This window comes from Pleurodeles waltl, chromosome 7 (assembly GCF_031143425.1).
Source record: "Pleurodeles waltl isolate 20211129_DDA chromosome 7, aPleWal1.hap1.20221129, whole genome shotgun sequence".
Taxonomy (NCBI): Eukaryota; Metazoa; Chordata; class Amphibia; order Caudata; family Salamandridae; genus Pleurodeles; species Pleurodeles waltl.
The window spans coordinates 181,753,761-181,780,443 of NC_090446.1; the positions used below are offsets into that span (position 1 = coordinate 181,753,761).

The following is a 26,683-nucleotide window of genomic DNA, read 5'->3' on the forward strand; positions in this document are numbered from 1 at the left end:
AGCAGTGCTTACTTTGTGCTTGTTCCACTTATTTTTGAGGGCCGGGGCTTATTCTTCTGCCTCAAGCATTTCCTGCGAGCAAAAGACACATATGGGAAAGACAGATGAAGGGAAAAACGAAAAAGCGCCACAAAGGGAGAAAGCTGCAAGACTGAGCTGAAGGGGCAGGGAGTGGCTTTCTATGGATTGAAGAGACCAGAAGTGGCTTCGGGATTACGCTGCCTCAGTGCTCGCACATTTAATTGTAGCAGCCGCATGTTTAAGAGGAGAGTTTTGGGCACCGGCACCTTTTTATTTACAAATTAAGCACTGAGAGAGAGGGAAGATGGGGAGAGAGAAAGAGGAAGAGAGGGACAAAAGAAGATTAAGCATTTTGAACAGAAGAAGGAAATGCACAAGGATGTGGAAAGGGAACAAGAGGAAAAAAACACCGAAGAGGGAAACTGGTGAGAGTGGAGAGGAAGATCCACAAAGTGAGGAGGGAGATGGAAAGAGAGAAATAAGTATTGGTCAAAAAGAGTGGGTCTCTCCTATGGGACTTGTTGGCTTTGCCACTGCCTTGTGGCAATACGCCATAGCTTCAGGTTTTTTTTTCCGTGATGCTGTGCAGCATTGTCAAAAAATAAATAAAGGAAGATACAATGATGTAACCTTTCCTGCCAGGTGTGCCATTCCACTGGCGCACACATGCATGATGACAGAGCACATTGGGTTTAATTTTCTTATTCACTGATGCAAGATGGCGGACGCCACTTGCATAAAAAAAAAAAACTATTAGTGCTAAAGTTCAAATGTGAAAAAAGAACCATGAGGGTGGTGTTAATGAAGTAGCACAAGGGGGATCCAGTGGGAGTGAGAAGGAGAAAAGCCTTGCTGTAGGGAGAGAGCACAGAGTGGGCGGTGGTGGAAGCACACATTGTGAGAAGAACAGGGAGGATGGGAGGGGTGGCGTGGAGTGTGGGGGTGAGGGGAGAAGCAGACGAAAGAGAGAAGCACATAAAAGTGACAACTACATGTAGAGTGGAGGAAGAGTACATGTGTGCAAAAAACATGGATCACGAGGGGAGTGGGGGGAAAGTGCACTAGAGAGAAACACAGAGTGAGGGGTGGGCATTTGTGGGGAGCACATGGAGAGAGGAAACAGCTGGAAAATACATGGTAAAGATGCTATGCTCCAGGGGAGGGACAAACATAGGTGGACAAGGTGGAAACAAGGAAGGCCATTGATTAAGAAGCAAGCAAATGAGAGTGACAAAAAGCCAACCAATGGCATCTAATGGGTGGTTTTAAGTTCCTGTAAGTTCTTGGTAAACCCACAATACATCTTTTGCAGCTGACAACTTGCGTTGTGCGGAGTGCTTGACATAAAAATGAAAAGAGAAGAGTAAGAGGAGAGAGGGAAAGATAAATGAAAGATGGTCAGAGTTGAATAGAGAGATAAAGATAGAAGGGAAGTTTGAGGGAAGGGGCGAGACATTAATGAATAGTCTCTGAAGGGTCAGTGTGCTGACCATCAGCTCATTCTAACCAAACTTTGATCCCCCAGAGGGTAATTGAAAATGAAAAAATAATAACAGCCGCAGTCACACATAGGAGCTCTTTGTAATAGTCTAAATGCATCCCCGCTCTGCACTTATATGTTTCTCTGTCAGGACCTGTAAGGCTTTGGAGTCTCCAAGATCCATTTAATTTGTAAATACTTGTATTGTCTTTACTGAAGTGTTGAGGCTCTTGCCTCTCTTGAAGTTGGTTTCTTTGTAAAGTCTGGGGAAGCTGAAATATCAATACAAGTTTTTGCAATGTAATGGGTTTCGCATTTGCTTGAGTTAGAGCTATTAGCGTTGTAAATTCCAAGCTCGACTTTTCTTGCCACTTAAATTGAAAATGAAAAGTAAAACAATTGACATAAGCTAGCCGATTCAAAGCACCATGGCCGCTATGAGTATGAAGGAGAGACACAAAAAGAAAAAGAAGTTTGCTCACAGTCAAACGTATCGGCAATCGTGCAAATATCTGTGTAACAGGGCCTGTGTCCAAGGCGGTAACAAAACTGCACCAAGGAGGGACAAACGTAAAGCATTTACCAATGATAACAAAGGATTTTTGAAACGCAAGGCCACCAATGAGTGAAAGTGACGGGCGTGCAGTGGGTGTGGTTAAAAGCCTACAATACTTACAACAGGGCAAAGTGCTTGTGCACTTGACCTAATAAAAACAGTGTCCTGCCTTGTCTCAACTTAGTTATAAACATTTTTCTAGAAAGACTTCTTTGTGTTAGCTTGATTTACGGTGTTATACTGCATCTCTCCTCCAAGAATTAAATACACAGCACCTTTCTTTAATATTAAGCAGAAGAGGGAAGGTGTCACCCACCCAATGGCTTAACTGCACAGAGAGGAGCCATGAAACCTGGGATCAATCACAGTTTCCCCTCTTGATCAAATTCTGTGACTCTTGACAATTATGTTACTTCACTGTGCCTCCTTTCCTTGATCTTCACAATGAAGAGCAACTGAAATACATCAGTTGTGTATGGGTTAACAGACTATAATGTTGCTTGGTCTATAAAATGTATTGGTCATATGCAAGGCCAACTTGACAATTGACTTGCTCTTGGTTCAGAATTGACATCGACTTCAGAGGCAGATGGCTTTGGAGGCTCATAAATGTTCCTAAATTCATGTTTCAAAACAAGGACTTAAATAAGTGTCACTCATTGCATTGATTAAATCTACCATGCTAATGTGAAACACTTCCAGATGTTAAAAAGACACCTTTTCATCTTAAAGTCTATCATATGTTTACACGTTTGTAGTGCAATTTGCATGCCAAATATTTTGAGGGCTGGGCTAGTGCTTTGGCTCTTGGAGCCAAGCTAGACCCTTGGCTCGGTTATGGCACGGTTCTCTCTATTCATTTGCTGGGTTGCCCTCCTCTAAACCAGATAGTGCTTTGAGGCCATACTAATGGCAATGCAACACTATACAAATCTCTGTTAACATAAAATTGTGATAACACAGTCACAGGCACTCGTCACTGGTATTAAAGAGCTCGGCAAACTAAAATTATCCAAACATACAAGCACACAAGACGATATATGGGAAAAAGACTCAAGGATGATCTTGCAGGATATTCGTGGTGGTAGCGATGGCCCAATCCGAAGAGGACAGCAAAAAGGCTGTATCCTAGCTTCCAATTCCAAGTACCAAGAGGAACCAATATTGCAATGGTGAAGTGGTCCACGGAAAGAAAGAAACGGCTGACTGCATGTCCCACATCCGACTTTGTTTCATTAGGTCTTTTCTTTAATCGTTTTTCTTTTTCTCTCTTTTTCTTAGGTCTTTGGCCACGGCAAGGCCAATGGTGAGCCAACGTGGGCCCTGCTTCTAACCGCCTGCATCTGTGAGATCGGCATCCTCATCGCTTCGCTGGATGAAGTTGCTCCCATCCTCTCCATGTAGGTGTATCTGCAGCAAGCTCCAGCTCTGACTGTCTCTTTAGCTTGTAGAGGGTTGTGCTTTGCTAAGCCGTGTTGTTACAGGCACCGAGGAGACACTCCTGATCTTTCAGGTCTCAGTCTTGTGACTATTTTTTAGTCGACGCTCACTCAGGTCCCTGGCAACCTGGTGCGTTGTGTCCACGCATTGATAGCCTTTCTTTCATCATGCCCTCCCCAATCAAGATGAAGGCACCTCACACCACACATACCAGGGTTGACAGGTCTTCTTGTCAGTGTACAGTGTCAGCTGATATCAGTCCTTCCCAAACAGGGACTGTCTGCTTGGAACACCGTGATGTACTCTGGAAGGTGATGTGGTTAGTGGCATTAACCAGAGCTGCTAGTGCATACTAACCTAATGCATACCCCACTTGTGTCAGCATATCTCCCAAATGCATCAGCCTTTCTTCAGGAAGAACACTGGGTTGTCATTAGGGGCCCCACCTCATTCCATGTCTTTATGGACTTTGTTTGCGGTTCTGAACTTATCACATATGAATTGATCATTTCAGGAGTGTTGATCTGATTTGTTCAATGGTTGCAAAACAAGACAGTAACATCCAGAAAGCACAAGACTATCATAACATATCCAGGACAGTAAAGAGGGTCTTTAATGACTCAGTTGGGTGGGGGGGGGGTGATCACCCTTGTTTTCACAGCGTTGGAAATGAGGTGGATCCTTCCAGACCCTGTATCTAGCACCTGTTATTGAGCCGGGTCCAGGATCCCAGTGCGCCGGTGCTATTTGCTGACAGCCAGACAAAGTCATCAGTGCCCTCACTTTGCCTGTTTTGTGTTCTGATAACCAACTTGCAGGGTGTGAGGGAGTTCCCTTATTTTTAGCCCCAGCCGTGCCCACTACATATGCCACACTTAAAGAACCATCAGGCTTCTTTTCTTTGAGTCTCATCCGGGTTGGGGACAAGCTGGAGCTTTAACACTTTCATGCCAATTCCATCGAGGAAATAAGTACATTCACCCTGCCACTTGAAGACAACACCAACATGAATCAGTAAGTAGCAGTGACATTATCAACCTGTAGCATAGGGTTAGAGCCACAGTGCAGGCAGAAAGAGTGACAAGGAATTGCTGCAAGTCTCAAGGAGGAAGACAAGTCCATGACAGGAAGCGTAGAGCCGGAGGAAAGGCACTGAAATGATACAGGAAGTGTAAAGATACAGAGTGTGTGGGTGGGAAGTCGGTCAGAAGGAAGAGCAGAAACGTCAAAGGGATAGAAATGTACAAAATCAGAGAGGCAGAGGAAAAGACAGAGGCTGACAGATTAAGAGAGAGGGACATTAGGGAATGGCTATTTTCTTTCTCTTAGGGTGAAAATTAAAAAAATAACCCTCTCCCCCACTATTATGACTATACACACATACACAGAGTAGAAATGTATAAATTACATTGTCATCCCCTTGCTCATATCATATTATTTACTTTTTCTTTCTCAATATTTTCCTCTTGCCTCATCCTTAAATCTCCCCTTTTCCATACTTCTTTCTTCCTATTTATGTATTTTCATTTACACTGCGGGTCTATACCTGCCACCCATATTTTTTCACTCCATCCTTGATATTTTCACATACATTGTCCATTTTCTATTTCAAAATCTCACTGCTACAACTTTTAATCCTCCCATCTCTCCTCTTCCTCTCTATCGGATCCGCCTGGGTTCCCACCATCCCTCATCCTTCTACTTCCAGGTTTTTCCTGATGTGCTACATGTTCGTAAACCTGGCCTGTGCGGTGCAAACTCTACTGAGAACCCCCAACTGGAGACCTCGCTTTAAATACTACCATTGGTGAGTACCCCAACACCTTGTTGAAAATTAATTTTTACTCTTTACCTTGTAGATCCTCTTCCTCTCTGTCGGGTTCATTTTCTCTCACCATCCTGTGCCATTTTCTCTTCTCCTATATGAAATAAATACTTAGCCACAGAGATAACACGTTTTTGGATTCAGGTGATATCCCTTTCCCATTCCCTACCGAGGAGCACTGCCCCATTTCGGACTCCATCTTTATGCTCCGGCACCCTGCCTCTAATTATCTCCATCTGTCCACATCCACGCACCGGTGGAAACTTCATGTTCAATGTAGCTCATCGCCTCAATCTGATGATCTCAACTTACCCTCTAGGTGCCTTTTCAATGCATGGTGTCAAAAGCTATTAATATTCTGAGGCCTCGGTCTATTATTATCATCTGAGAGAATTCTCCCCCTCTTTGTGCCTGACATCTAAGCCCATCGGAGTCACAATATTATATGATTTATAACTTAGTCATAGATTTTTCTGCACATAGAATATCTTTTCAGGGATCTTCACTGCCTTATCTTCCTTGAGCCATCTGCAGCTGGCCCAGGTATGTGCCCTTCCACTCTTTGAGGCACAGAATTGGGATTGATTGTCTATTGGGCACAATGGTGGCGTACTGCTGAAAAGTACGGTATTTGTCATGCGCAGAGATTTGCATACCGGTCATATGTTGGCTATTAGAATACTCCGGTATCCAGCACATAACACCTCAATCCATGGATACTGACTATATTCCTTACCAAATGCAACGTAATCTCAGAACGGTAGGATCTGAATTGTGATATGTAGTTTCACGTTTGCCTCTTAAATCAACAGCGCTCCTTCTCTTGCTTTCCTAAAATTAAAAAGAAAATATCCCCAAAATTTGCATATTTACCTGTTAGAACCTGAGGCCTAAAACAATACCACAGTGCCATAGAAGCAGGTGTTGTTTTTGGTAGGAGTCGATTATTTTTGTTTTTGAAGGAGCCGCATGGCTATTTTCACTATTTTTTTTGTAATTGCAATACTTAGCAATGACTTCCTATGATGAAGAAACAAGTCTCATTCCCGAAAACAAGGACATGTTTATTAAAGGTGTCCGAGTTTTACAATGTACTCTCAAGCTGGAACACAAGCACTACATATAGGGTTATCACCCTGCTTATCCCTCCAAATGTACCACTGCCTTCATCCCCTACTGTTCCTATCTTAAATCCATAGGTCAGGAACCTCTAGACCAAGCGCACCGCCCCTTGACCACTCAACCTCTGATAATGTGGGGGTTGGGTTTTTTTGACACATTAGGACACTGCTATTCATGGGTGATCACTTTTGTGTTGTGTTGTTCCCCTTCTCAGGTCGCTGTCTTTCCTGGGGATGAGCCTGTGTCTCTCCCTGATGTTTATCTGTTCCTGGTACTACGCACTGGTTGCTATGCTGGTTGCGGGACTCATCTACAAGTACATTGAGTACAGAGGGTAAGTCTACCAGTGGATTGAGGTGAAATTTGTATTCCATCACAATACCCAAAAACAAAAGCTGGTTCTGTTAATGCTAGAGTTACTGCAAGTAGAGATGTTGTCTGAAGTACGGCCAGAGTTTAGCCAACGCTAGTGTTAATTTGTGCCAGTGGCTGCCGGTGATGGGATTTGGGAATTTAATAATGACAACTGGGAAATTCCATCATCATACTTTGTCTGAGAGCAGGAGAAAGAAAAAGGAGAAACAAATAGGAAAATATTAACCCAAAACAAAAAGATACAGGCAAACAGAATTACAACAAGTAGGAAATAAATTATGTACTTAGTAAATGAGAAAGATTTACTTTTTTTACATATACCCCTCCTCAGAAAACCATGCACATCCATCCGTCCGTCATTTCTTTCTTCCTTCCATCTATCCGTCAGTCCAGATGGCCAATGTTGGACTTCGATGACAGAGTTAGTTGGAGTATGCGATTAGCCACCATTGATTGGTGCAAACGGCATAACAAATAACATTTCATAGCACCTGTTATATCTGTCCCAACCACTCTTGGATCTAGTCTCTGATGTTAGTTGTGGGTGGCCATTCACATTGATTAAATGTCCTCCCAAGCTCGTGTAAATATCTATGGTTTGTACTTTTATCCTGTGAAATGGAAACACTTGCTGAAGGTCTCGGCCTGGTGTACTTCTCTTTGGGTGTATGGTGTATGGTTCCAGACTATCGAGCCTGCTACCGTAATACAGTAGTAAATTCCTGACTTCCAAAGCATCAACAAGAAAAGTATAAATAGGTTTATATGTATTTTCTATACTTAACTCCATATAGATCTAACTTGCCGATGTATATATGTGCAAATAACAGATCCACACGTATAAACAATAAATAAATGATGAGAACCAAAAAAGTACTAAAAATCATAATATCGAAGAACTAAACGCAATCCATGACTCAAAGTCTGAGTGCGCAAATTCAGAAAAAAGGAAAAGACACCCCAAGCGAGAATGAAAGAAAAAAATAGTAGTGCAAGTACCTGATCTATTGAGATACCCCTTAAAAGTTCCCCCGATCAGATCATAGTGGTTTATTCTGACCCTCAGGTATGTACATTCTTGTCTCGTATCTAGGCAACAGAGCCTGTCCATGATCCAAACATCTATACTAGAGGGCTTTCCTTTTGAACATATTTAATTGCCAACTTGATCCAGTGGAATCAGAGGGAGGGAACCAAGAACAGGAAACATATACGGCCAGATGTATCATGGAGGCATTTTGCGATTCGGAAATAGCGATTTTTAAGAAATCGCTATTTCCGACTCGCAAAATGCCATGTATCACATTTGCGAGTCGGTAATAGCGATTTCTTAAAAATTGAAAATGCTATTACCGAATCGCAAATTGCGATACCGGCCCCATTCGCACCTATGGGCCTGTTGGCCCATATCTGCAAATTTTTAGCATTTCCAAAATTGCGATTTCTTAACCAGAAATCGCAATTTTGGAAATGCAAACCCCCAGGGTGCTGGGGCCTAAGGCCCCCTCTGCTGCACCCCAAAATTATTTTTTGGGACATGTAAGGTGCACACATGCCAAAATGGCATGTGTGCTTTACATGTACATTTTAAAAATGCATTTAAAATGCTTTTTTAAATTTTGCACATGGTTACCACCAGGTTTAACCTGGTGGTAAATAGCGATTCCTAAATGCCCGAATCGCATTTAGGAATGGCTTCATACATGTGCTAAAACATTGCAAATAAGGAATCCTTATTTGCGATTTCTTATTTAGAGTCGCAATTTGCGACTCTCTAAACAGGGTCGCAATTTTAAGGAATCGCTATTTTAGCGATTCCTTAAAATTGCGGTCAGAATGTCTTTCATACATTCTGAACTGGCTTTTTGCATTCGAAAACGGGCATTCGCATCGTTTGAGAATGCAAAAAACCTTGATACATCTGGCCCATAGTCCTGTAGTCATTGGGACGTTTGGTCTCCCATTCCCATAAATGATCCCTCCCCAAAAATTCTACTGTACTAATTTCTTCTCTGGATTACCGCCTGGGACTATCAAGGCTCCTTTACTTTCGAGAGGTCTTCTTTTCCAGAGGTTTTTCATCGAGCTTGTTTTTTCTTAAACCTGTTTTGGTTATAAAGAAGTATAACGATCCACCTATGTCTATGTATTTTGCACCTTTTTTGTGCATTGCTTTATTAAACAAGAAGGGCACCCTCACATCCGATCTTGGCCTTACAGGTAGGCAGGGCATGAACCTTTTACTGTACAGGTATGTTTCACACTCTGTATGTATAAATGTGCACAAAGAGATGGGAAAAGGACATGTGGTAGAGGGTGGCGTGGGTGTGGATTTGTACAGCAGAAATGCCCCGAAGACCTGACAAGGGTTTGATCGATACGTTTTGGTTACCTCTTCTCATTCTAACAGAGCTGAAAAGGAGTGGGGAGATGGGATCCGAGGGCTTTCCCTGAGTGCAGCTCGATTTGCACTCTTGCGCCTGGAGGAAGGACCTCCCCACACCAAGAACTGGAGGTAAGCTATTTTATGTTTTTATTCTCACTGTAGTAAAATACCAATACCAAAGTGCCTCATGGGCCAAAACCTGTTATCATTGCCCGTTGCAGTATTTTGCCCCCCAGGATACCATGTGTAATATGGCCCCAGATGACTAGAACTGTGAAAAATATTAATAAAATACAGAACAATGCATTTTCTCCCAACTGCAGGGGAATTCTGCAAAAATAATCAAAACTAAATTTTAGGATTAGACAAACGTAGAAACACACTGAAGGGTAGCAGTCCACACTTTAAACACATCTTATGGGAATGACGTTACAAAAGAGAAAAAAACAAGGTCGTTGAGCAACAATCCATACGAAGTATATACATTGTACAAAATGGGCATTTCAAACAACGGATTGAAAGAACTAGAAACCATACAATATTTATGTATATATGGTGGCTCAAAAATGATCTATATGGGAATGTGTAAATGCATAAGGGCGAGTAAGGGACATTGTAGCCACTGTCTTAAAAGAAAGGGAGGCTTCTTTCTATTAAAAAAAAATCAAACACTTATCTTTGCAAAGATAATCAAAACGTCTTTCTCTGGAAGGAATATATTGTGATTAAAAAATCTGGTGCTAATGCTTAAATTACTTTACAATGGGTGACAGATGATCCATATACCTCAGACAGGGGAGGGGTTAATCCATGCATGAAATGCAATGGGGAAAGAAAATCCATGCAGGATGTGGACGGGGCCGAGAGATATCAATGCACGAGGTTCAGGAGCGGAACAGGATAATCCATACATCAATATAGGACTTGTGACCTCTACACTCATTGAGGTGTTCAAGGTTAATCTATGTGGAATGTGAATGCTGTCACATTAGAGTTAATACATTGTATATGTGGTGATAATCAGTACATTACAGAACAAAGGAGGGTATCACAAGGCTTCAGGTTCTCAGGTGGGAGGGTGAAAAACAGGTAGAGTCTTACAATATCATTACCTAAGGAAAATCAGTAATGGTGCATGAGTCATTGTTATATGTATTTATAAATGTGGTTGGGTCATTGCTATTCCATGGCTAGTTGTAAGTCTCAAAGGGCAAGGCAACGCTAGCTGACTGTATGAAATACATGAAATACTTGTTGAATCCTTGGATGGGATGTTCATGGTTGTTGACATGTGAATGGGTGAAATCTAGTTGGCTTTATTAAATGGGCTAAGCTGGTCGTGCTATTAAAGCTCTACTTGAGAGAGAGGTTATCCTAGTTGGTTGCATAATAAAGGACTGCAATATACGTGTATTTGAGTGTATATTCATTCCTGTTGGTTGTGGAAGTGTTGTGGGGTGTGAATGTGACTAGGACGTGGTGGGAATGCAAGCCATCAGCGGTAGAGGGGGCGTGACCCCTAGCTGCTGCACTGGAGGGGGCATGATTTCTAACTGGTGCAAAATATTGTTGGATATATTGAAGGAATGTGGATGTTAGTTGAATGTATAGGATGAGTAAATATGTTTAGGGTGAATTAATGCATTTGGTATGTATGCTTGAGGGGATGTCAAATCTCATTTAATGTATTGAAGAGGGGAAGGCTGTAGGCTGTAGATGGTGCGGGTGTCTTAATGCTAGTTGATGCTTTTGAGATCTGGCTGCTTTACGGCATGTAAGGTGGATCTGCAATGTTCATTACAGCAAAGAGCAGGAGGTGCAGAGAAAGGTGATGACAAAGAAGAGGTGGTGGCAAATGGAGGTGGGGATAAAGGTAGGGTTTGTGGAGTACTGCTGATTTTGAAGGCTAGAGCAAGAATAGCAATTAGGAGGTAGAGTAAAGTATTATTAAAGGATGAGGGCATAAATGATTGTTCCATGGAAGGTGGAAGAGAGGGTACATTAGCAAGATTAATGAAGTGGGATTGAGTAATAGGTAGGAGTCACAAAGAAGGGGAATCCATTAACCGGAAAGATAGGAGAAACAATAAAAGATCAAACTCAAAAATCACAGGAGAAAGTTTGTTGTCAGAGATGAACAGGAGAAGAGTTTTGTAAAAAGGTAATTTTTAAAAAGTAACATAGCCCCCACCGACTGGTATTTAAACACTTGTGCTTGGTCTTGTAGGCCTCAGCTCCTGGTTTTAGTCAGAGTGGATCAAGATCAGAATGTGGTTCACCCGCAGCTGCTCTCTCTTACAACCCAGCTGAAGGCAGGAAAGGGACTCACCATTGTCGGGTCCGTTCTGGAAGGGACCTATCTTCTAAATCACCCACAGTTACAACGGGCAGAAGAGGTAAGAGAAATAATTATTCTATGTGTTAACAAAACAGTATAATTTCATAAACATGTATGCATCTCTACAGGTGTATGTCTTAGTATCACCCTCTAGGGGGACCACAGCTAGAATGCATATGGGTTTGACAAACCGTGATACGGCAGGAGTTGAAGTCTATCACTTAAGCCCTGTGTTTGGATTCATAAATCATGAATTCCAGTGATGCTTTCCCACTGAAATTTGAACATTTGCTCTCAATGTGCCCTCATTTGTAAGCTTTATAAACTCAGATAAATTCCACTGTCAGAGGATGGAGGTTTATAGAGCAGATTTTGTAACACCCCACAGCCCCAGAGACAACCCTTTTATAGTCAGCCATTTTCCACATGGGTATTGATATCCTGATCTTTGCATATAAAGAATTCTCTCTGTGATATCCATTTACTAACTGGGATCACCGCACAAAGGGAACAAATCATGTGCTATGGACAAGAACGAGAATTATTTTCACTCCTTCAGGCGTGTTGCTTTGGCCATGTAGCCATGAGTTGACTTGATGCCCATGAACTGGATTTGGGTGCCTTTTACTTCTCATGAAAATGTTCTCTAGTCTTTAAAGGAAATCCTCAAGCTAAACTATGAGCAACAACAGTCAACAGAACTTCAATGACAAGACTATCTCAGCTGAAGGTGTCTTCTGTGGCAGAATATTTTGAGGCCCTTTAACATTAATAAGGCACAACCCAAAAGTACATTGTCATGACTAATCTGTATTGTAATATTTCAGTAGTACGTTTCTACCAACCATTATGCCCAAAGCCCTTTTTAGGATGTTCAAGTTAATAGCCACTGTTTGTTGTGCACTGTTTCAGGAGGGTACTCATTGAGCGGTCACCAATGAGAAGAGTGCTTGGGTGAGAGATGTGCTTGAGACTTAGTATGGCAGCATGTCTTGTCCCCTTACACAGGGAGAAGTATGTGAAGAGAGTGAAGGGTTAGCTTCAGCGGCGGCCTACAGTAACCAGCCTGATATGTTGTCTAAAAGATAGTGGAGCCCTGATTTTGGAAAGGCCAGGTCATTATTGTGTTTCTGTTGATCATTGTATCCCCTTTGGGAATGTGTTTTCTGGGCGTGGATATCTGTAGAAAAAATGACTGACAGGAGCTCAACTCCTGCGGGCACTGTGAAGCCACTAGTAAATACCGTATGGAGGCCACCAGGAGGAACAGAAGACAATTCTCAAGAGGCTCTGTTAACATTTGTTTAATTAGCATCTTACGTGTAGGTCTGTTTGGGTCAACTCTTGGACTGCAAATGAACAACATTCAGGCAAAATAAGCAGCTGAAGTTCATTCTGGGTTTGCTAGTTTTGCAGTATAACATCCACTCAAAATTAGCGAGAGAAGCCAGGGAAGTGTAAATTGACGGTGATATATCCTTGCACTTGGTAGCAAGTCAACTCTGTCGTCAGGATAATGATACCCATAGGAGGAAGATGTTATGTTAAGCAAAAAGGGAGGTGAGGGCGAAAAAGATGAAAGGAAAGTGGCCAGGGTATAACAGCGAGGGGCCTGGCTCAAGGAACTAACTAGGGCCTTACAGGGAAGTCCCTACCGGAAGGAACCTGTAAGCTTTCCAACCTCTACCTGGATGCACCAGGAGTAAAGGACAAGAGGTTAAGAAGCATGAGGCACATTAAGGGGAAGGACAAGTCACATGAGCGATGAGTTAGTGATTGGAAGATGGCCTGCTAATAGCAAATTGTGAAATAGCACTACACAATGACCAAAGCACAACAATAAGGAAAGAAGTCTCCATTAAAACAACCTGGGTAGAACAGTCTGCAGTGAGATGAAGGCCGTCCACAGCGGGCACAGGCATGGTGGCAGTCCATCATGTCTCCCACCAGTGTCCTATGCTTCACGTCCTACACAAAAATAGCGCAGCCAGAGGGGGGAGGCAGAAGAAAAGGTAAGTGAAGGCACATATTACAATCTTCACTAAAGTATATTCTCCAGCCTGTGGAAGAAATTAAGGGAAGGAGAGAGAAGGCTTTCAAGGTAACTTTGAAACCAGTTTTGCTGCTGACCTGTGTGAGGAGGACTGGTGAGCAGCGAATAGGAGCTGGGATTTCAAAGCTCTTTACTTGACCATTGGTCTACATGGCACACATTGGTGCCTTGTTTCATCACAAGAGAGATACATACAGGTAAAAAGAGATCAAGTACGCAAGCGAGAGAGAAAGAGCCCGCATGTGTTTGTGGGACATATTACACCATTCCCCAAATGTAATTGTAACCTGTGACCAATGTTTATCTACTGCCAAAACGTCTCAGGCATTATCTTCGTCAATAAGATAGATCACACCACACACCTTTTTTAGAGGCCACTAATTACATAGCCTTCTTTGTAATCTGCGAGTAAGAAATTTCCAAGCATTTTCATGAACGTCTCCCACAGTACCCAATTTTCATTGTGAGAGATTAGCCTTTTATAGCTTTCCTAGGGATCTCTGCATACTGAGATATTTGGTAAGCACAATTCCCCACAAATGTGAAGGTGACATGCAGTACAATTCTACAACACAACAACTTTCTGGGATCCTATGAGAAACTCCATTCATCTGATGGGGATTATTAATCTAGCAGGGCTAAAAGATAATGCTGATACACAATAGCACCCTCTACAAAGTGGCTGCTGTTCGTTAGTAACAACAGTCATCTTTATACAACTCAGTATTGATTTTGTTGACCTTGTAAAAAATGAGATACAGATTGGATGGGGAGGTAATCAAATCCGTGGCGTTGATGTCATGTAAATATGTCTGCCATTGATGCATAATTCCAATAAGCGTTCTTACTAGCTCAAAATAATAATTCTTTCTCTGTGTAACAACACATGGTGAAAAAGCACATAGGACGGTTAAATGAAAGAATTTGGTATACAGAGAATGTGTTAATTAGCTGTAAATTCTATCTACATTTTCAGTGACTTTGGTCTCCATCCAAACTGCCAAATCAAAACATTTCATCATGACAAAGTAAATTTCCATCTCCCCTTTACTGTATTTACTAGTTTTTGGCTTCCGTAACAACACATGACCCCCATTTGGTAAACGCTACAGCAAAATGATGTAGTTGGATCAGTGGCGTAGCGTGGGTTGTCAGCACCCGGGGCAAGGCAAGTAATTTGCGCCCCCCTAACCCGGGGCAAGGCAAGTAATTTGTGCCCCCTAACCCGTGGATTTTAGCACTCGAGTCTCTTCCAAGATGTTGCGCCCGGTGCGGCCGGCCCCCCCTGCACCCCCCACGCTACGCCACTGAGTTGGATTGAATCCACTTAACACCTAGTCAACAGAAGATGGATCTGCCAGGGGTTGAACAAGCTATTGCTAGGTATACGTTTTATCAGATCCCAAAATTAATTAGGTGAAACTAAGGTGCATATTTGTATTTTTTGCTGCAAAACTGCACAAACACAGTTTTGCAGCAAAAAGTATAGTGCCAGCTTGCGTCATTCTAAAGCACCAGCCGGGCGCCAAATTTATGGAATCCTGCAAGCAGGCACTCAGGGTAGGCTAGCATCAGAAAAAATTTTGTTAGCCAGGTGGGGGTGGCGGTACGGGGGAAAGGGGGGTTTCCTCAAAAAATTATGCTAGGCTGGTTAGAGCAAATTAAATGCCTCTAACCAGCCTAGCATAATTTCCTGATGCAAAACCATCCATACCACATGACTCCTGTCATGCCCACCACCCCAATGGCCAGCACAGGGGACCAGGGTGACTGGGCATGGCCATTGCGCCCAGGGCCCCCAATGGTACTTAACTTTTTTTTAAAATACTTACCTATACTTACCCTCCTTACCTGGCAGAGTGTCCCCCATTCTCTGGTGCCCCTCTGGTGTGGCTGGGGTGGCCCTGGGGCTTGGGGTGTGCACCTGTGGGCCCATTCCATGGTGTTTCACCATTGAAATAGGTCCACAGGTCCCCTAACGCCTGGTCTGACCAAGGCATTAAATAATGGTGCAAAGCAAGCTTTGCACCATTATTGAGCCCCTCCTCCCACCCGTGCATCATTTTAGCATCTGGGAGGGATAAATATGGGACTATGGGGCTAGCACCATTTTTAAGATGGGAACGACTACCTTGCATCTCATTGATGCAAGGTAGGTGGACACATCCATAAAATGGTGCTAACTCCAATATATTGATGTTAGACATGTCTAGCGTAAAAATATAAATATAATGTTAAGTTTGCGCCAAATTTTCGTAAACAAATTATGCAAATTTGGCACAAACATGGTATAAATATGCCCCTAAGTCCCTTCCACTCATAGGCCAGAGTGCTAAAATATGTCCAACCTCCAACATATATCTTTGAATAGCCCCTTACATGAAAGAAAACGCATTTGAATTTCACACTATCCAGGCATAACCTAACACTCAAGGAACTTTGAAAGCCATAAGAGAAATATCTAGAAATATGTAAAGAACCCCTCCTGTCCCTCAATGGGTTGATCTTCAGCTTTAAGATGGTCTTGGGTCCACAAATATTTACAATCCCACAAGTAATTCTTCTGAACACCAAGAGACAAAGAGTGTATTTTCCTCTAGTCTTACACATAATTACTATAAGTGTAATTGAGGCATTGGAGTACCAAATGGAAAGGGTTATAAAGTTCAGAAGTCCAAGGCTCAAATTAAGGGAACTCCTCTTTTACCTTTGGGGGAGTTGATAAATCTTCAACAGTTGACGTTCTCCATCCTAATGAGTCATTTGGGAATCTCTGTCAGAAAGATTAGACCTTCCTATATTAGTGCTAATATATATTTACTTGTCATTCAATCACAAATCCTATTTCTCTCAATCAGAAATGTATCATAAACTCCCATATTTAGAATATTTGGTCAATTGAATGTATTAAGAATATTGGACATTGTTGTGCCATCCCCAGAATGTAAGGGGTTGAGCACCTTTGTGAATATAGATACTTCTTTAGACCAATTCCTAAAAATGTATTTGTTTTAGACTTACAGAATTGTTGCACCTCTTGGAGGAGAGTCTCATTTCAAGAGGTCAAAGCTAAGTTGGAAACCCTTATGTATTTAGGAATTTATCGAGGAGCTCCGAATAGAAGAGTTGTATTTTGGAAAACGCTTAAATCGAATCGCCTTGAAAAGGTTGTAGTAAATGCATTAGAAAGCTCTTTATTTATTCAACTTGGTATTTATCCAGCCATGGCTAAGATAGTGGCACTGCACTGACCACCTTTTAAGAGAAAGGAATTGCTTGACCCCACGACACAAACTAGAGCTGACAAGTACTGGCAGGAAGGCACTCTAGTAATTGGAATCTTTAGCTCGGGGGGCTCAGCACAGTAGACTGTGCCCGGACGGCAAGCCCCTAACTGGGTCCAGAGAGGAGGGGGCCTCTGCAGGTACTTTGCAGGTGCCCCCCCTTAAGTTTTGTTATGCCACTGACCAACAGTAACGTCTGTAATTCACAGTGTTTTAAAACGGTAGAAGTGTTGTTTAAGCGCTATATAGAGGTAAGTTGTTAGCGTTTTACCCTGTTCTGTTCCCACTACTCTCTTTTTCAAACCTCGCTTATTCAACCCTGATGGGAAGCATCGGACGGAGGGTATATTTGTCAATCAAACGAATGCCTTTCGATTATGCAAGGAAAAAATGTAATACAAATATGTCATCGAGACGAGGGAAAAGAAAGCCAGTTAGGGGAAGCACCGTTAGAATTCCGGCAGCAGTAAGCAGCAGTAAGGTCGAACACGAGATGGGAACGCGGCACGTGCAGTAGATGGGAGCTGACAGCAGTAGCTTTCCACGTGACTGGCGTTCACGCGAGGAATGAGCAGGAGAAATGTATGCACAGTGACAGAGGTTAAAAATAAAAAATAAACAAACAGGAAGAGAGTTATACCGCGGAGAGGAAGATGAAGAGACACGAATTAAGAAAGGAGGACGAAGGAAGAGTGGAAGGCTAAATATTTGAGAGGAAACACGAGAAAGAGAACGAGACAATGACACTGACGGATCAACAGAGTTTAATGGAACAGAGAAGGTGATGGGAAAGAAAAGCATAAAAGACAGGATGAGATGCGCAGCAGGATGATGAAGAGAAAGGGCTGGAAGAGAAACATGACACAGAGTAATTGAAGAAAAAAGGGGCAGAATCAGTGAATCAGAGAGAGAGGAAAAGAGCAAGGGAACAGCTTAAGTAGAAAGTTGAAGGAGGAGAGACAATCAGGATGAGACAAATGCAGTGCTTAATTTGTGCTTGTTGTTTCCGGGGCTGAGCACCCGCATTTATTTTTGAGGGCCGGCGCTTATTCTTCTGCCTCAAGTATTTGCTGAGAGCAAAAGACACATATGGGAAAGACGGAGGAAGAGATAAACGAAAAGGCGTCACAAAGATAGAAAGCAGAACGCTGCCAGAGTGAGCAGAAGGGGCAGGGAGTGGCTGTAAATGGATTGAAGAGGCCCGGGGTGGCTTTAGTATCACACTCCCTCAGTATTCCCTGCTCATACATCAAAATACAGCAGCCGCGTGTTTAAGAGGAGGGCTTTGGACACCAGCACGTTTTTATTTACAAATTAAGCACTGGACAAATGATCCGAAATGGAATCCGAAAGCGAAAAAGAGAGAGACTTGGGAGAAAGCTGGATGAGGAGTGTGCGAGAATTATACGAAAAGGGGAGAAATGGAGGTACAAGGGAAAAGAAACCCCAGCGAGTAAATCACGTCTCAGGGAGATGGGAATTATCGGCAGAAAATGCGGAGAGAACCCTAAAATGTTTTTGCGCAGTGGTGTCTCATGGCTCATTACCCTAACAGGATTTACGGCTTGGAACGCAGAGCGTGCGTCTGTTTTCCCTTGATATATGGTAACTCAGCAGTGTACACAAATCTTCCAGAGCGTCCTTACCGCCTCTCCGGTGTCATTTTAAGAATTTTGAGGCCCCCGGGCGGGATATAATTTAGGGGTCCATGTTCGGAATAATTTCAAATTTTACTACGCATTTCCTGCTAATTCAAGTTCACTTGATGCCAAACTGTAGTGAATTATACGTTAAACTTTAAAAAAAAAGCTTCACACTAATAGCCGTTGTCCGGTATCTTAAGAACCCTCAAGCTGGCACTGGGTGGAGAGAAACGGGGTGAGGGGTAAAGGACCAACAGAGACAGTGTTAATTGCCAAGTGGGCCCTTTGGGTGGAAGTTGGTGCCCAGGCAGCTGCTCACTTTGCCCAGGCCTTATCCCGTCTCCGGTCCTCTTCCGTCCTGCCCTGAGTGCCACCTGCTGCCATAGTAGGCTCTCTGGCTTCAGAGCGAAGTCCACTCTCTTCTTCCTCGTCCCAGGTGTTTGTGATGAATTGAGCCCCATCTACGGGGCAAGAGCATCAGTTTGGTCAGTGCTGAGATGATGGCGCCGCCAATCCACTAATAGGGCTGTTCCTCGGTCAGCCTACCCGGCATGCCTCCGCATTTTTCCTGTCTCTAGCTCCGGTTACAGTATTCGTGGTTTGCATGGATTATATTTGCCAGTCTAATGTCCAGGACGCACCTGTACGAGCAATATGCCTTTAGGTGCAGGCAGTAAGTTAAAATAGGCCCTGGATGTTTGGCCCTCGACTCCAGCTTCTATGTTCACTTACTATTATAGAACAAACCACAGCGTGAGTGGCAGGTACAGCACCGGGTATGTGCGGCGGGCGTGTATGCCACTCTGAGTAGCGTGGGGCGAGAGGGTATGTTCTTCCCACGCAGGTGTGCTACAGGTAGCGAGTCAATGGCATCACCCAACGCCTCATCGTAAGAGCCAGTACAGGTTCTTTGTGTGACTTTGGGTTTTGAGAGGACAGGGAGGCTTGGGAGATTAAGAAGTTTACAGACCTGCAGCAGGTGACTCGGGGAGGGCTTGTCGCGTGAAAACTGTGTCGATGCTACTTGGCAGCATGTGTTGCCAGGTGAAGAAGGCTGCAGTAAGCTGCAGGATTCTTAGAACTAGTCTTCTATTTTTGCTGCAGTGCTACGGAAGAATATATGGACTTTGAAATTATGTATATATATATGTGTGTGTGAGTAATTATAGTTATTATTAGAATGCAAACCTAGCTAAATGTCAACGGTGTGCTGATCAAGTGAGTTATCACAGGGTTGTTATATAGGGTCATTTACAGTGAAGGTACATTCATCCATCATTCTTAGGCAGAGACCGAATGGGGTCAATTGGCGCCAGGAAAGGCCCTTCTGCTGCTTGGAAACCATCTGTAGGCCCCGATGGCTCCATGGGCCAAAGGGAACACCAGAGGATTCTGGAACCATTTTGAAAAGTTTCAGCTTGGTTTTCTTCAAGGCTGCAAGCTGCTGCAATCTGCAATGGCCGGTGTATTAAGGGCAAAACCGTAACTGGGTCCAGAACAAAAACTGGGTCAGAACCAAAAATCTAATCCACTGTCAGTATCTTTGAGCACTGACAATTGGACTTCTCGCTAGAACAGAAATGTTGTGGACAGTACTGGGGACAGTCTCGCAACTTGGAGCAAGTTCAGCCCCCCGTCTGATGTTCAGTGTTGGAAAGTTTGGCTTCCTGCTCTCTCATGGCCCTCAGATGCATCAGGAAGCATTTAGGCAGAACACGGAGTAGCATTTGTAGCTGAGACACAAGTGCAGGGGTCGTGTGGATCTTTGACCAAGATCTGCAGGCAGAATCAGGCACTCTTGAACTCTAGTTCAAGACCAAGTAAAGCTCATTTATTTTTCACAAGGGGCAGTGTTTATCGGATCTGGAAGCAAGTTTTGAGCTCTCATGAGAAATCATCAGGCACCTGCTCCTTTGCGGCTGAGGATAAAGGATGCATGTGTCTTCATGAGGACATGAAGAGGTCTTCACCGGTGACTGCAATTGGTGCCCTTCTTTTTCTAGCAATCCCAAGTAGTTGGAGTTGCTGGTCGCGGGTTACATAGTCTACTGAAGTCAACCAACTCTGACTGGCCAGGCCTCTAAGATCATCAATCAGAAATCATCCAATCAGACTACAGCATTGTTGGGTGGAGTACAATGCTATACTCCGGGAAGAGACCTAGCAAGAAAATAGATTTTGTTCCATTTGGAGAGCAAGGGCCTGGTTCAGACTTCAAACTCTGACACAGTAGCAAGTGTCAATCTGCAAGAGATGACAAATTGAGGACTTTGGTGAGATTAGGTTTTCAACTGGGGTACTGGAACGAGTTTTACCTGTGGGGCTTTTCAATAATTACTAGTAGGGTATAAGCAGAGTAGCAGTTGGGCAGACTTGGACACATGTTCCATTCCTCACATGAACTTGGGCTCATTCACAAGTTGCTGCGCTGGCCTGCGTCAAAGGGATATGGCAAAAATGTGCTGTATTTACAAGATATGGTGCATTTCTGTTCTCTCCCCCTTTGCTGGCACCCAATAGACTGCCTAGCGCCCAGACAGGCACCCTTGCACCATTGTGCAAGGATGCCTGCGTTGTAGACAAGATTGTATCTGTGCAGGAAGGGGGCACCTTCCTGCACAAAAACAATTCATGGAGGCTTTTTCCTCTCTCTATGTGTGCTGCTAAAGAAGAAACAATTAGAAGAAATAAAGATATTTCTCCTTGATGCGCCTCCCCTGGGGAGACGTAAGATGTCAACGCATTCCCAGGTTTACAGATTCTTGTAAATTTGGGAATGTGTCAAAACCCATGGGTGTTGCATGGGAAAACCCACCTGAACACAAGTGGAAAGCCTCCCTGTCGCAGTGCAAGGGAACGCAGCGACATGTGCTGCATTGCCTTAAACCATATCTACAAGACCATGAACGTAAGAATATTGAAGGGGGGACTCTGCACCACAAACCCCAGCAGCACCTGTGCTAGGAGGAGGGCCGCCTGTTGTAATTTCGCCTGGAGGTGCACATAACCCACAAACCGCTCCCACAGTGTGGGACGTGAGAACGTGGAAGTGGGGACTCTGAACCACAAGCCCCAGCAGCACCCACACTAGGAGGTGAGCCGCCCGTTGCAATCGCGCCTGGAGGCGCATATAACCCACAAACTGCTCCCGCAGTGCGTGATGCAAGAACACAGAAAGGGGGACTCTGAACCACAACCCCCAACAGCACCCGCGCTAGGAGGAGGACCATCTGTTGCAACCACGCCTGAAGACGCATATAACCCACAAACTGCTCCAGCAGCGCAGGACGTATGCTGGGTGTGCCCGAGCGGTGCCCAGGCCAAGAGCGGGCCCGTCTGCGTCCCTCCGCATCTGCATGAGGCTTGGCTGGGCCCTGTCTCTTGGTTCTTCTACCTGTGGGCCCTACATTGTTTTTTTCTTTTTTTAAATCTTTTTCTGGGGTTGTCACCGTATCTAAACTTAAACAATGGGCAAAAGGAAGGTGAGTGCTTCTGCCTGCTCTAAAGATACTAACTCCACAGTCTCTATAGCGTCATTTCTCACTACGGCTATGACTTCATTAAATAACAAAACTGAATTGGTTGAAGAGAAACTGGGGATAGCAAGGGAGTCATTTCTTCCCTCATCCCAGCCCTTGTCTAAGGTCTGAAATTCCTCAATTTTGGTAGGGGCATAGGGCGGGGCACCCTTGGAATTTATTAATGAAAGGAATGGGCGCATGATACCAAGCATTCAAAATGGGTATATTCTACAGGGGGAATTAGATATCTCCCCCAGTAGAGATGGTGATTTGACCATTAATGATAATAAAATTAATGCACATTTGGAAGATATTGTTTCTCCTCCTACCAAACGGAAGAAGCCCACCCACGGAATTTGGGTACGACCAGGATGAAAGGTTCTACATCTAATGGGCCTGAGTGGGGTAGCTCTCAGACACATAAGACACAACTAGCTGGGAAGAGACAGTCGGGGGATCCAACAGGACCCAAAGATCTCAGGGGCAATTGTCAGGACAGAGTTTCTGTGGAAGCTATTTTAGAGAAAGCACTCAAACCTTTAGTGGATTTATTGAATAGTATTGACTCTTCCTCAAAACATCTTCTGGAATCTATGAAACACAATCCACTACCAACCCGAAATGTGGAGGCGGATACGGTGAGTCGCTCCCTAGGCATACCAGCAGAATGGCACGCGGTGGTACCAGAAAGGGTTCACCAATTTATACTTGGAGGACCAAGTCACGTTACAAATCCCCCATGGATCGGCCCTATAACAGTTTTGAGATCCCTAATAAACCTATAACTGTATCCTCATGAAATTACGGGAGAAGGCAGGCCTCTGGGAGTGAAGGGTTGTTGAAGTCTGAATCAGATCCCTCCCCCAAGGGCGAAGAACCTACAAGTCCTGCAACTCCCGCCTCAGTGCGCCCCCTACGTAATTGTGTTAACAATGTCCCTACACTGTCTCTCAAGATTAATGAGCAGGATTATCAACTGTAAAACAAAGTGGTCTTCTGGCTAAATAATTCATTGGAGGGTGTTAATAGTGAGTGTCTTTGGCATGGCATTATTGGAGTAAGGAGGGTACAGTGGGTTGGTCAGAGCAAGAAAAGTCTCCCTGGTGACTGTGTGGTGGTAAACTTTAGAAATCCCCAGCAGGTAGCATGGATATTGAATCAGTGTGGTACCGTGCAGGATAGTGATGTCAATATCGAGGCGCAGGATAGTGATGTCAATATCCAGGCTGTACTGTTAGGATATTTTTACCAGCCCTCCCAAGCCAAGTGTAGCCAGCCAGGGAAAACCGCAAAATCTTCTGTCCCTACCCAGAACCGTTATGGTCCTTTGGGCACCCATCTGGATGAAGTAGTTAACAAGGGGAGAGAGACAGGTTCTTGACTCCGACTCACTTGGTTACCCTGACACAAATGGCTAATGCAGATGTAGATGGGCATAAATGTTATTCCCCACACAATTGTGATGTGAGTGATGGTTTGGAGGGCAAAAAATCTGGGGAGAAAAATGTTATACAACTCCCCCAGAAATGAGAGTGTGGGAGCTCTGATATACAAGGGCTAAACTCTACTGAGCAGCCTGTGGATGGTGGAGGGTCCTCCTCACAGCACTGGCAGATGTTATTCTGGAATGAGGCCGGTATTGGGGAGAAACACCTCAACAGTAATTGGCTTGCTTTGATAAAAAATAAGCAGGTAGTTTGCCTTCAGGAAATGTGGGCTAATAGAGCTATCCATATTAATGGATTTCAATCAATCACAACCCTGTCAATCCAAACGCCTGTAGGGCAAAGTAGTGGGGGGTCTGTTGACTTTGATTAATATCGTCTCTGGCGCTAAAGTGATTAAACATAGAACTGACTCCCCATCCCGCAACTAGTGATGCTACTAGTGAAGGGTAGTCAGATAATGCTACTTGTTCATTTTTATCCCAACAATTTTTTGATATCTAATGTTGAGATTGTACATGCCCTAGACAAGGCCATTGAGGACATGGTATGCTGTATGGATAAGGATTACATAATTGTGTGGGGTGGGGATTTTAATGTTACCCTTTGTTCTGTGGGGGATGATAAGATCTGTGGAATATTCCATGAAGATGATTGCAATTATTTGCACTTTACTCATAATCCCTGCGGGGATAAATTAAATAATCTTATGAGGATCTATGATTTAGTATTGACCAGCAGTATCTCATCGAATCACATTACCCCTGATATTGCCTTCACTGGGAGCAGTCGTGGGTCAGTTATTGATCACATTATGATGTCAAGGTCATGGTTGTATAAACTGGGTGCTTTTCAGGCAATTTACAGGGGCTTCAGCGATCATAACCCACTGTTCATAACAATCCAATATGGTTTTATGAAGTGAACCTTACAGAAAACGGGAGGTCCTATTGAATACCGCAGGAATAAAGGTGTGCTATGTAAATGGCAAACAGTGAATAAAGATGCTCTTTTATATTCTGTAGTGGTAAAAACCTGACAAAATGTGAAGCCTGTTTATATACTGAATCATACCTAGCCCACGTCCTGGGAGCTTTTGCAGATATCTGCACCACCGTAAGGGTTTACTTAACTCTTCCAACTCAATCTGATAGAATTAAACCAGTAAAGTGGTTTGACAAAATAAGTGCATGTGACCATTCCAATCTTATACGGGCTTTAAAGGCCACTCTGAGGAACCAGACAGAAGTTATAATATGTAGAGCCCAGTATTGGAAGACAGTCTCAGCAAGGAAGAAGAAGATCAGAGAAGAGGCATGGGAGACGTTAGTAGCTGCATCAGCTGCAAATGATGGGGCTCAATTTTGGAAAGTAGTTAACACCCCCTTTTTAAGCCCTGATACAAATAAGGATGTTAAGGTCCACATCCCAGAGCAGAATTGGATTATTCGTTTTACAAAGATGTATGTATGTAATATGGTAGAGTAGGCTTTGATAATCCCATTAGTGAGGAGCTAGATATACATTTGAGTGAGGTGATATTGGCAATTAATGGCTCATCCCCTAATAAGGCCCCCGGACCGGATGGTGTACCACTTGACCTCTTTAAGAATAATGTAGAACCATGGGCACCAATTTTGGTTAATGTTTTCAGAGCTGAGCTAAGCACTGTCCCTCCTCCATCATGGTCTAATGCCATCATTGTTCCAATTTTTAAAAAGGGGGGCGGGAAAGATCCTGCATGCTATCGCCCTATTTCCTTGACGGATGCCACCACAAAAATATTTGGGAGAATCCTTTTGGACCACATGGAAGCATGGGCTCTTGATAATAACATAAATTCAGTGTCATAGTATGGCTTCCGGAAGGCAGTGGGGACAGTTGATCAATGTTTGAATCTCCACTTGATTAGAGAAATGTATGTAGGGCTAAACAAGGGTGTTTATATGTGGCATTTATGGATCCAACGGCGGCATTTGACAATGTGGTCCAAAGCAAATTATGGGCAATGCTGGTTAATAAAGGAGCAAACCCAAAGATAGTATCTCTGCTGGTGCAACTTCATAGTAGTGTGGAAACTAAGGTCAGATTTGGGCAACAGAGGGAATGCACTAGCTCCTTCAAGGTTGGGAAAGGGGTTACACAGGGATATGTTCTAGCACCCTTTCTGTTTACATTCTATATAAATGGCTTGGAGGAAGCCTTGATTGATGAAAAGAAAGACCCCCCTAAGATTGCCGGCAGACCACAACCAGTTTTAATGTACGCCGAAGATTATGTTCTGATGGCCAGAACCGGGAGGGACCTTCAAAAATTGCCAAAAAGATTTGCACAGTTCATGACTGCGTTGGGTCTGTCCACTAACAAAACAAAATCTTATACCATGGTTTGTGGCTTCCCAACAACTAGAGTGCCTCAGTTTTATATTGAAGGCATCCGCTTGAACTGTGTGAATACTTTCATGTATCTGGGGATTCCCTATAATAATGAGTTCAAATGGAATCACCTCAGAGACATCAAGAACATGCAATATAATCAGGCAGTGGCAGCTTTGTGTAAATTCATTACAAAACTGGGCTGTGCAACATTAAAGCCCATTACCACGATTTATAAGCAAGCCCAACATCAATTGCTAGGTATGGAGCTGAGGTGTGGGGATATACAGGTGCACTTTCTCTGCAAATAAGTGGAAATACATTTTTGAGAAGCCTACTTTTCCTCCCTCCAAGTGTACCCGCTATAATTTCACATGAAGAATTGGGACTTCTTTTTATGGAGGACTTGATCATGTTAGCCCCCTCAGCTCTCTGGATGTCTGTTTGGATTAGACCAGAGGCAGCCCTTACTCAGTCACTGCTCATGGTCTGTATGAGACTGGACGGAGTCCAAATGCTTGGCCTGGTTATTGTAGGGGCAGAAAATGATTGTCCAAATAAGGTTGGCTGACAAAGACATCTAACGTGGACTATGGATATCTATTAGCTGTGGTTAGCACTGAAGAAGATTTTGGTTTAATCTTGAAAAATCTGACTTCAGGAGAAGTGAAGTGTGGAAGTTGCTAAGTTTGAGTTGGCACTGTGTGTAAAAAATAGAGTAAAACAGAGAGTTGTGTAAATGATCATATATATTAATGACTACACCAACTACCTAAGCACATAGATAAGCTTTTAACATGCACTAACCATGCATTGTGC

The 26,683-nt window shown here is 43.5% G+C and overlaps 1 protein-coding gene across 1 annotated transcript in view; it reads left to right on the forward strand.

Moving 5' to 3' along the window:
- Positions 1-26,683, forward strand: part of SLC12A5 (solute carrier family 12 member 5) — a 687,435-nt gene that overhangs the window by 573,298 nt on the left and 87,454 nt on the right. Inside the window, exons 13-17 of the mRNA XM_069243525.1 lie at positions 3,339-3,457; positions 5,206-5,304; positions 6,659-6,778; positions 9,230-9,334; positions 11,433-11,601. Of these exons, the coding sequence (XP_069099626.1) occupies positions 3,339-3,457; positions 5,206-5,304; positions 6,659-6,778; positions 9,230-9,334; positions 11,433-11,601 (612 nt within the window). The remainder of the gene's footprint in view (positions 1-3,338; positions 3,458-5,205; positions 5,305-6,658; positions 6,779-9,229; positions 9,335-11,432; positions 11,602-26,683) is intronic.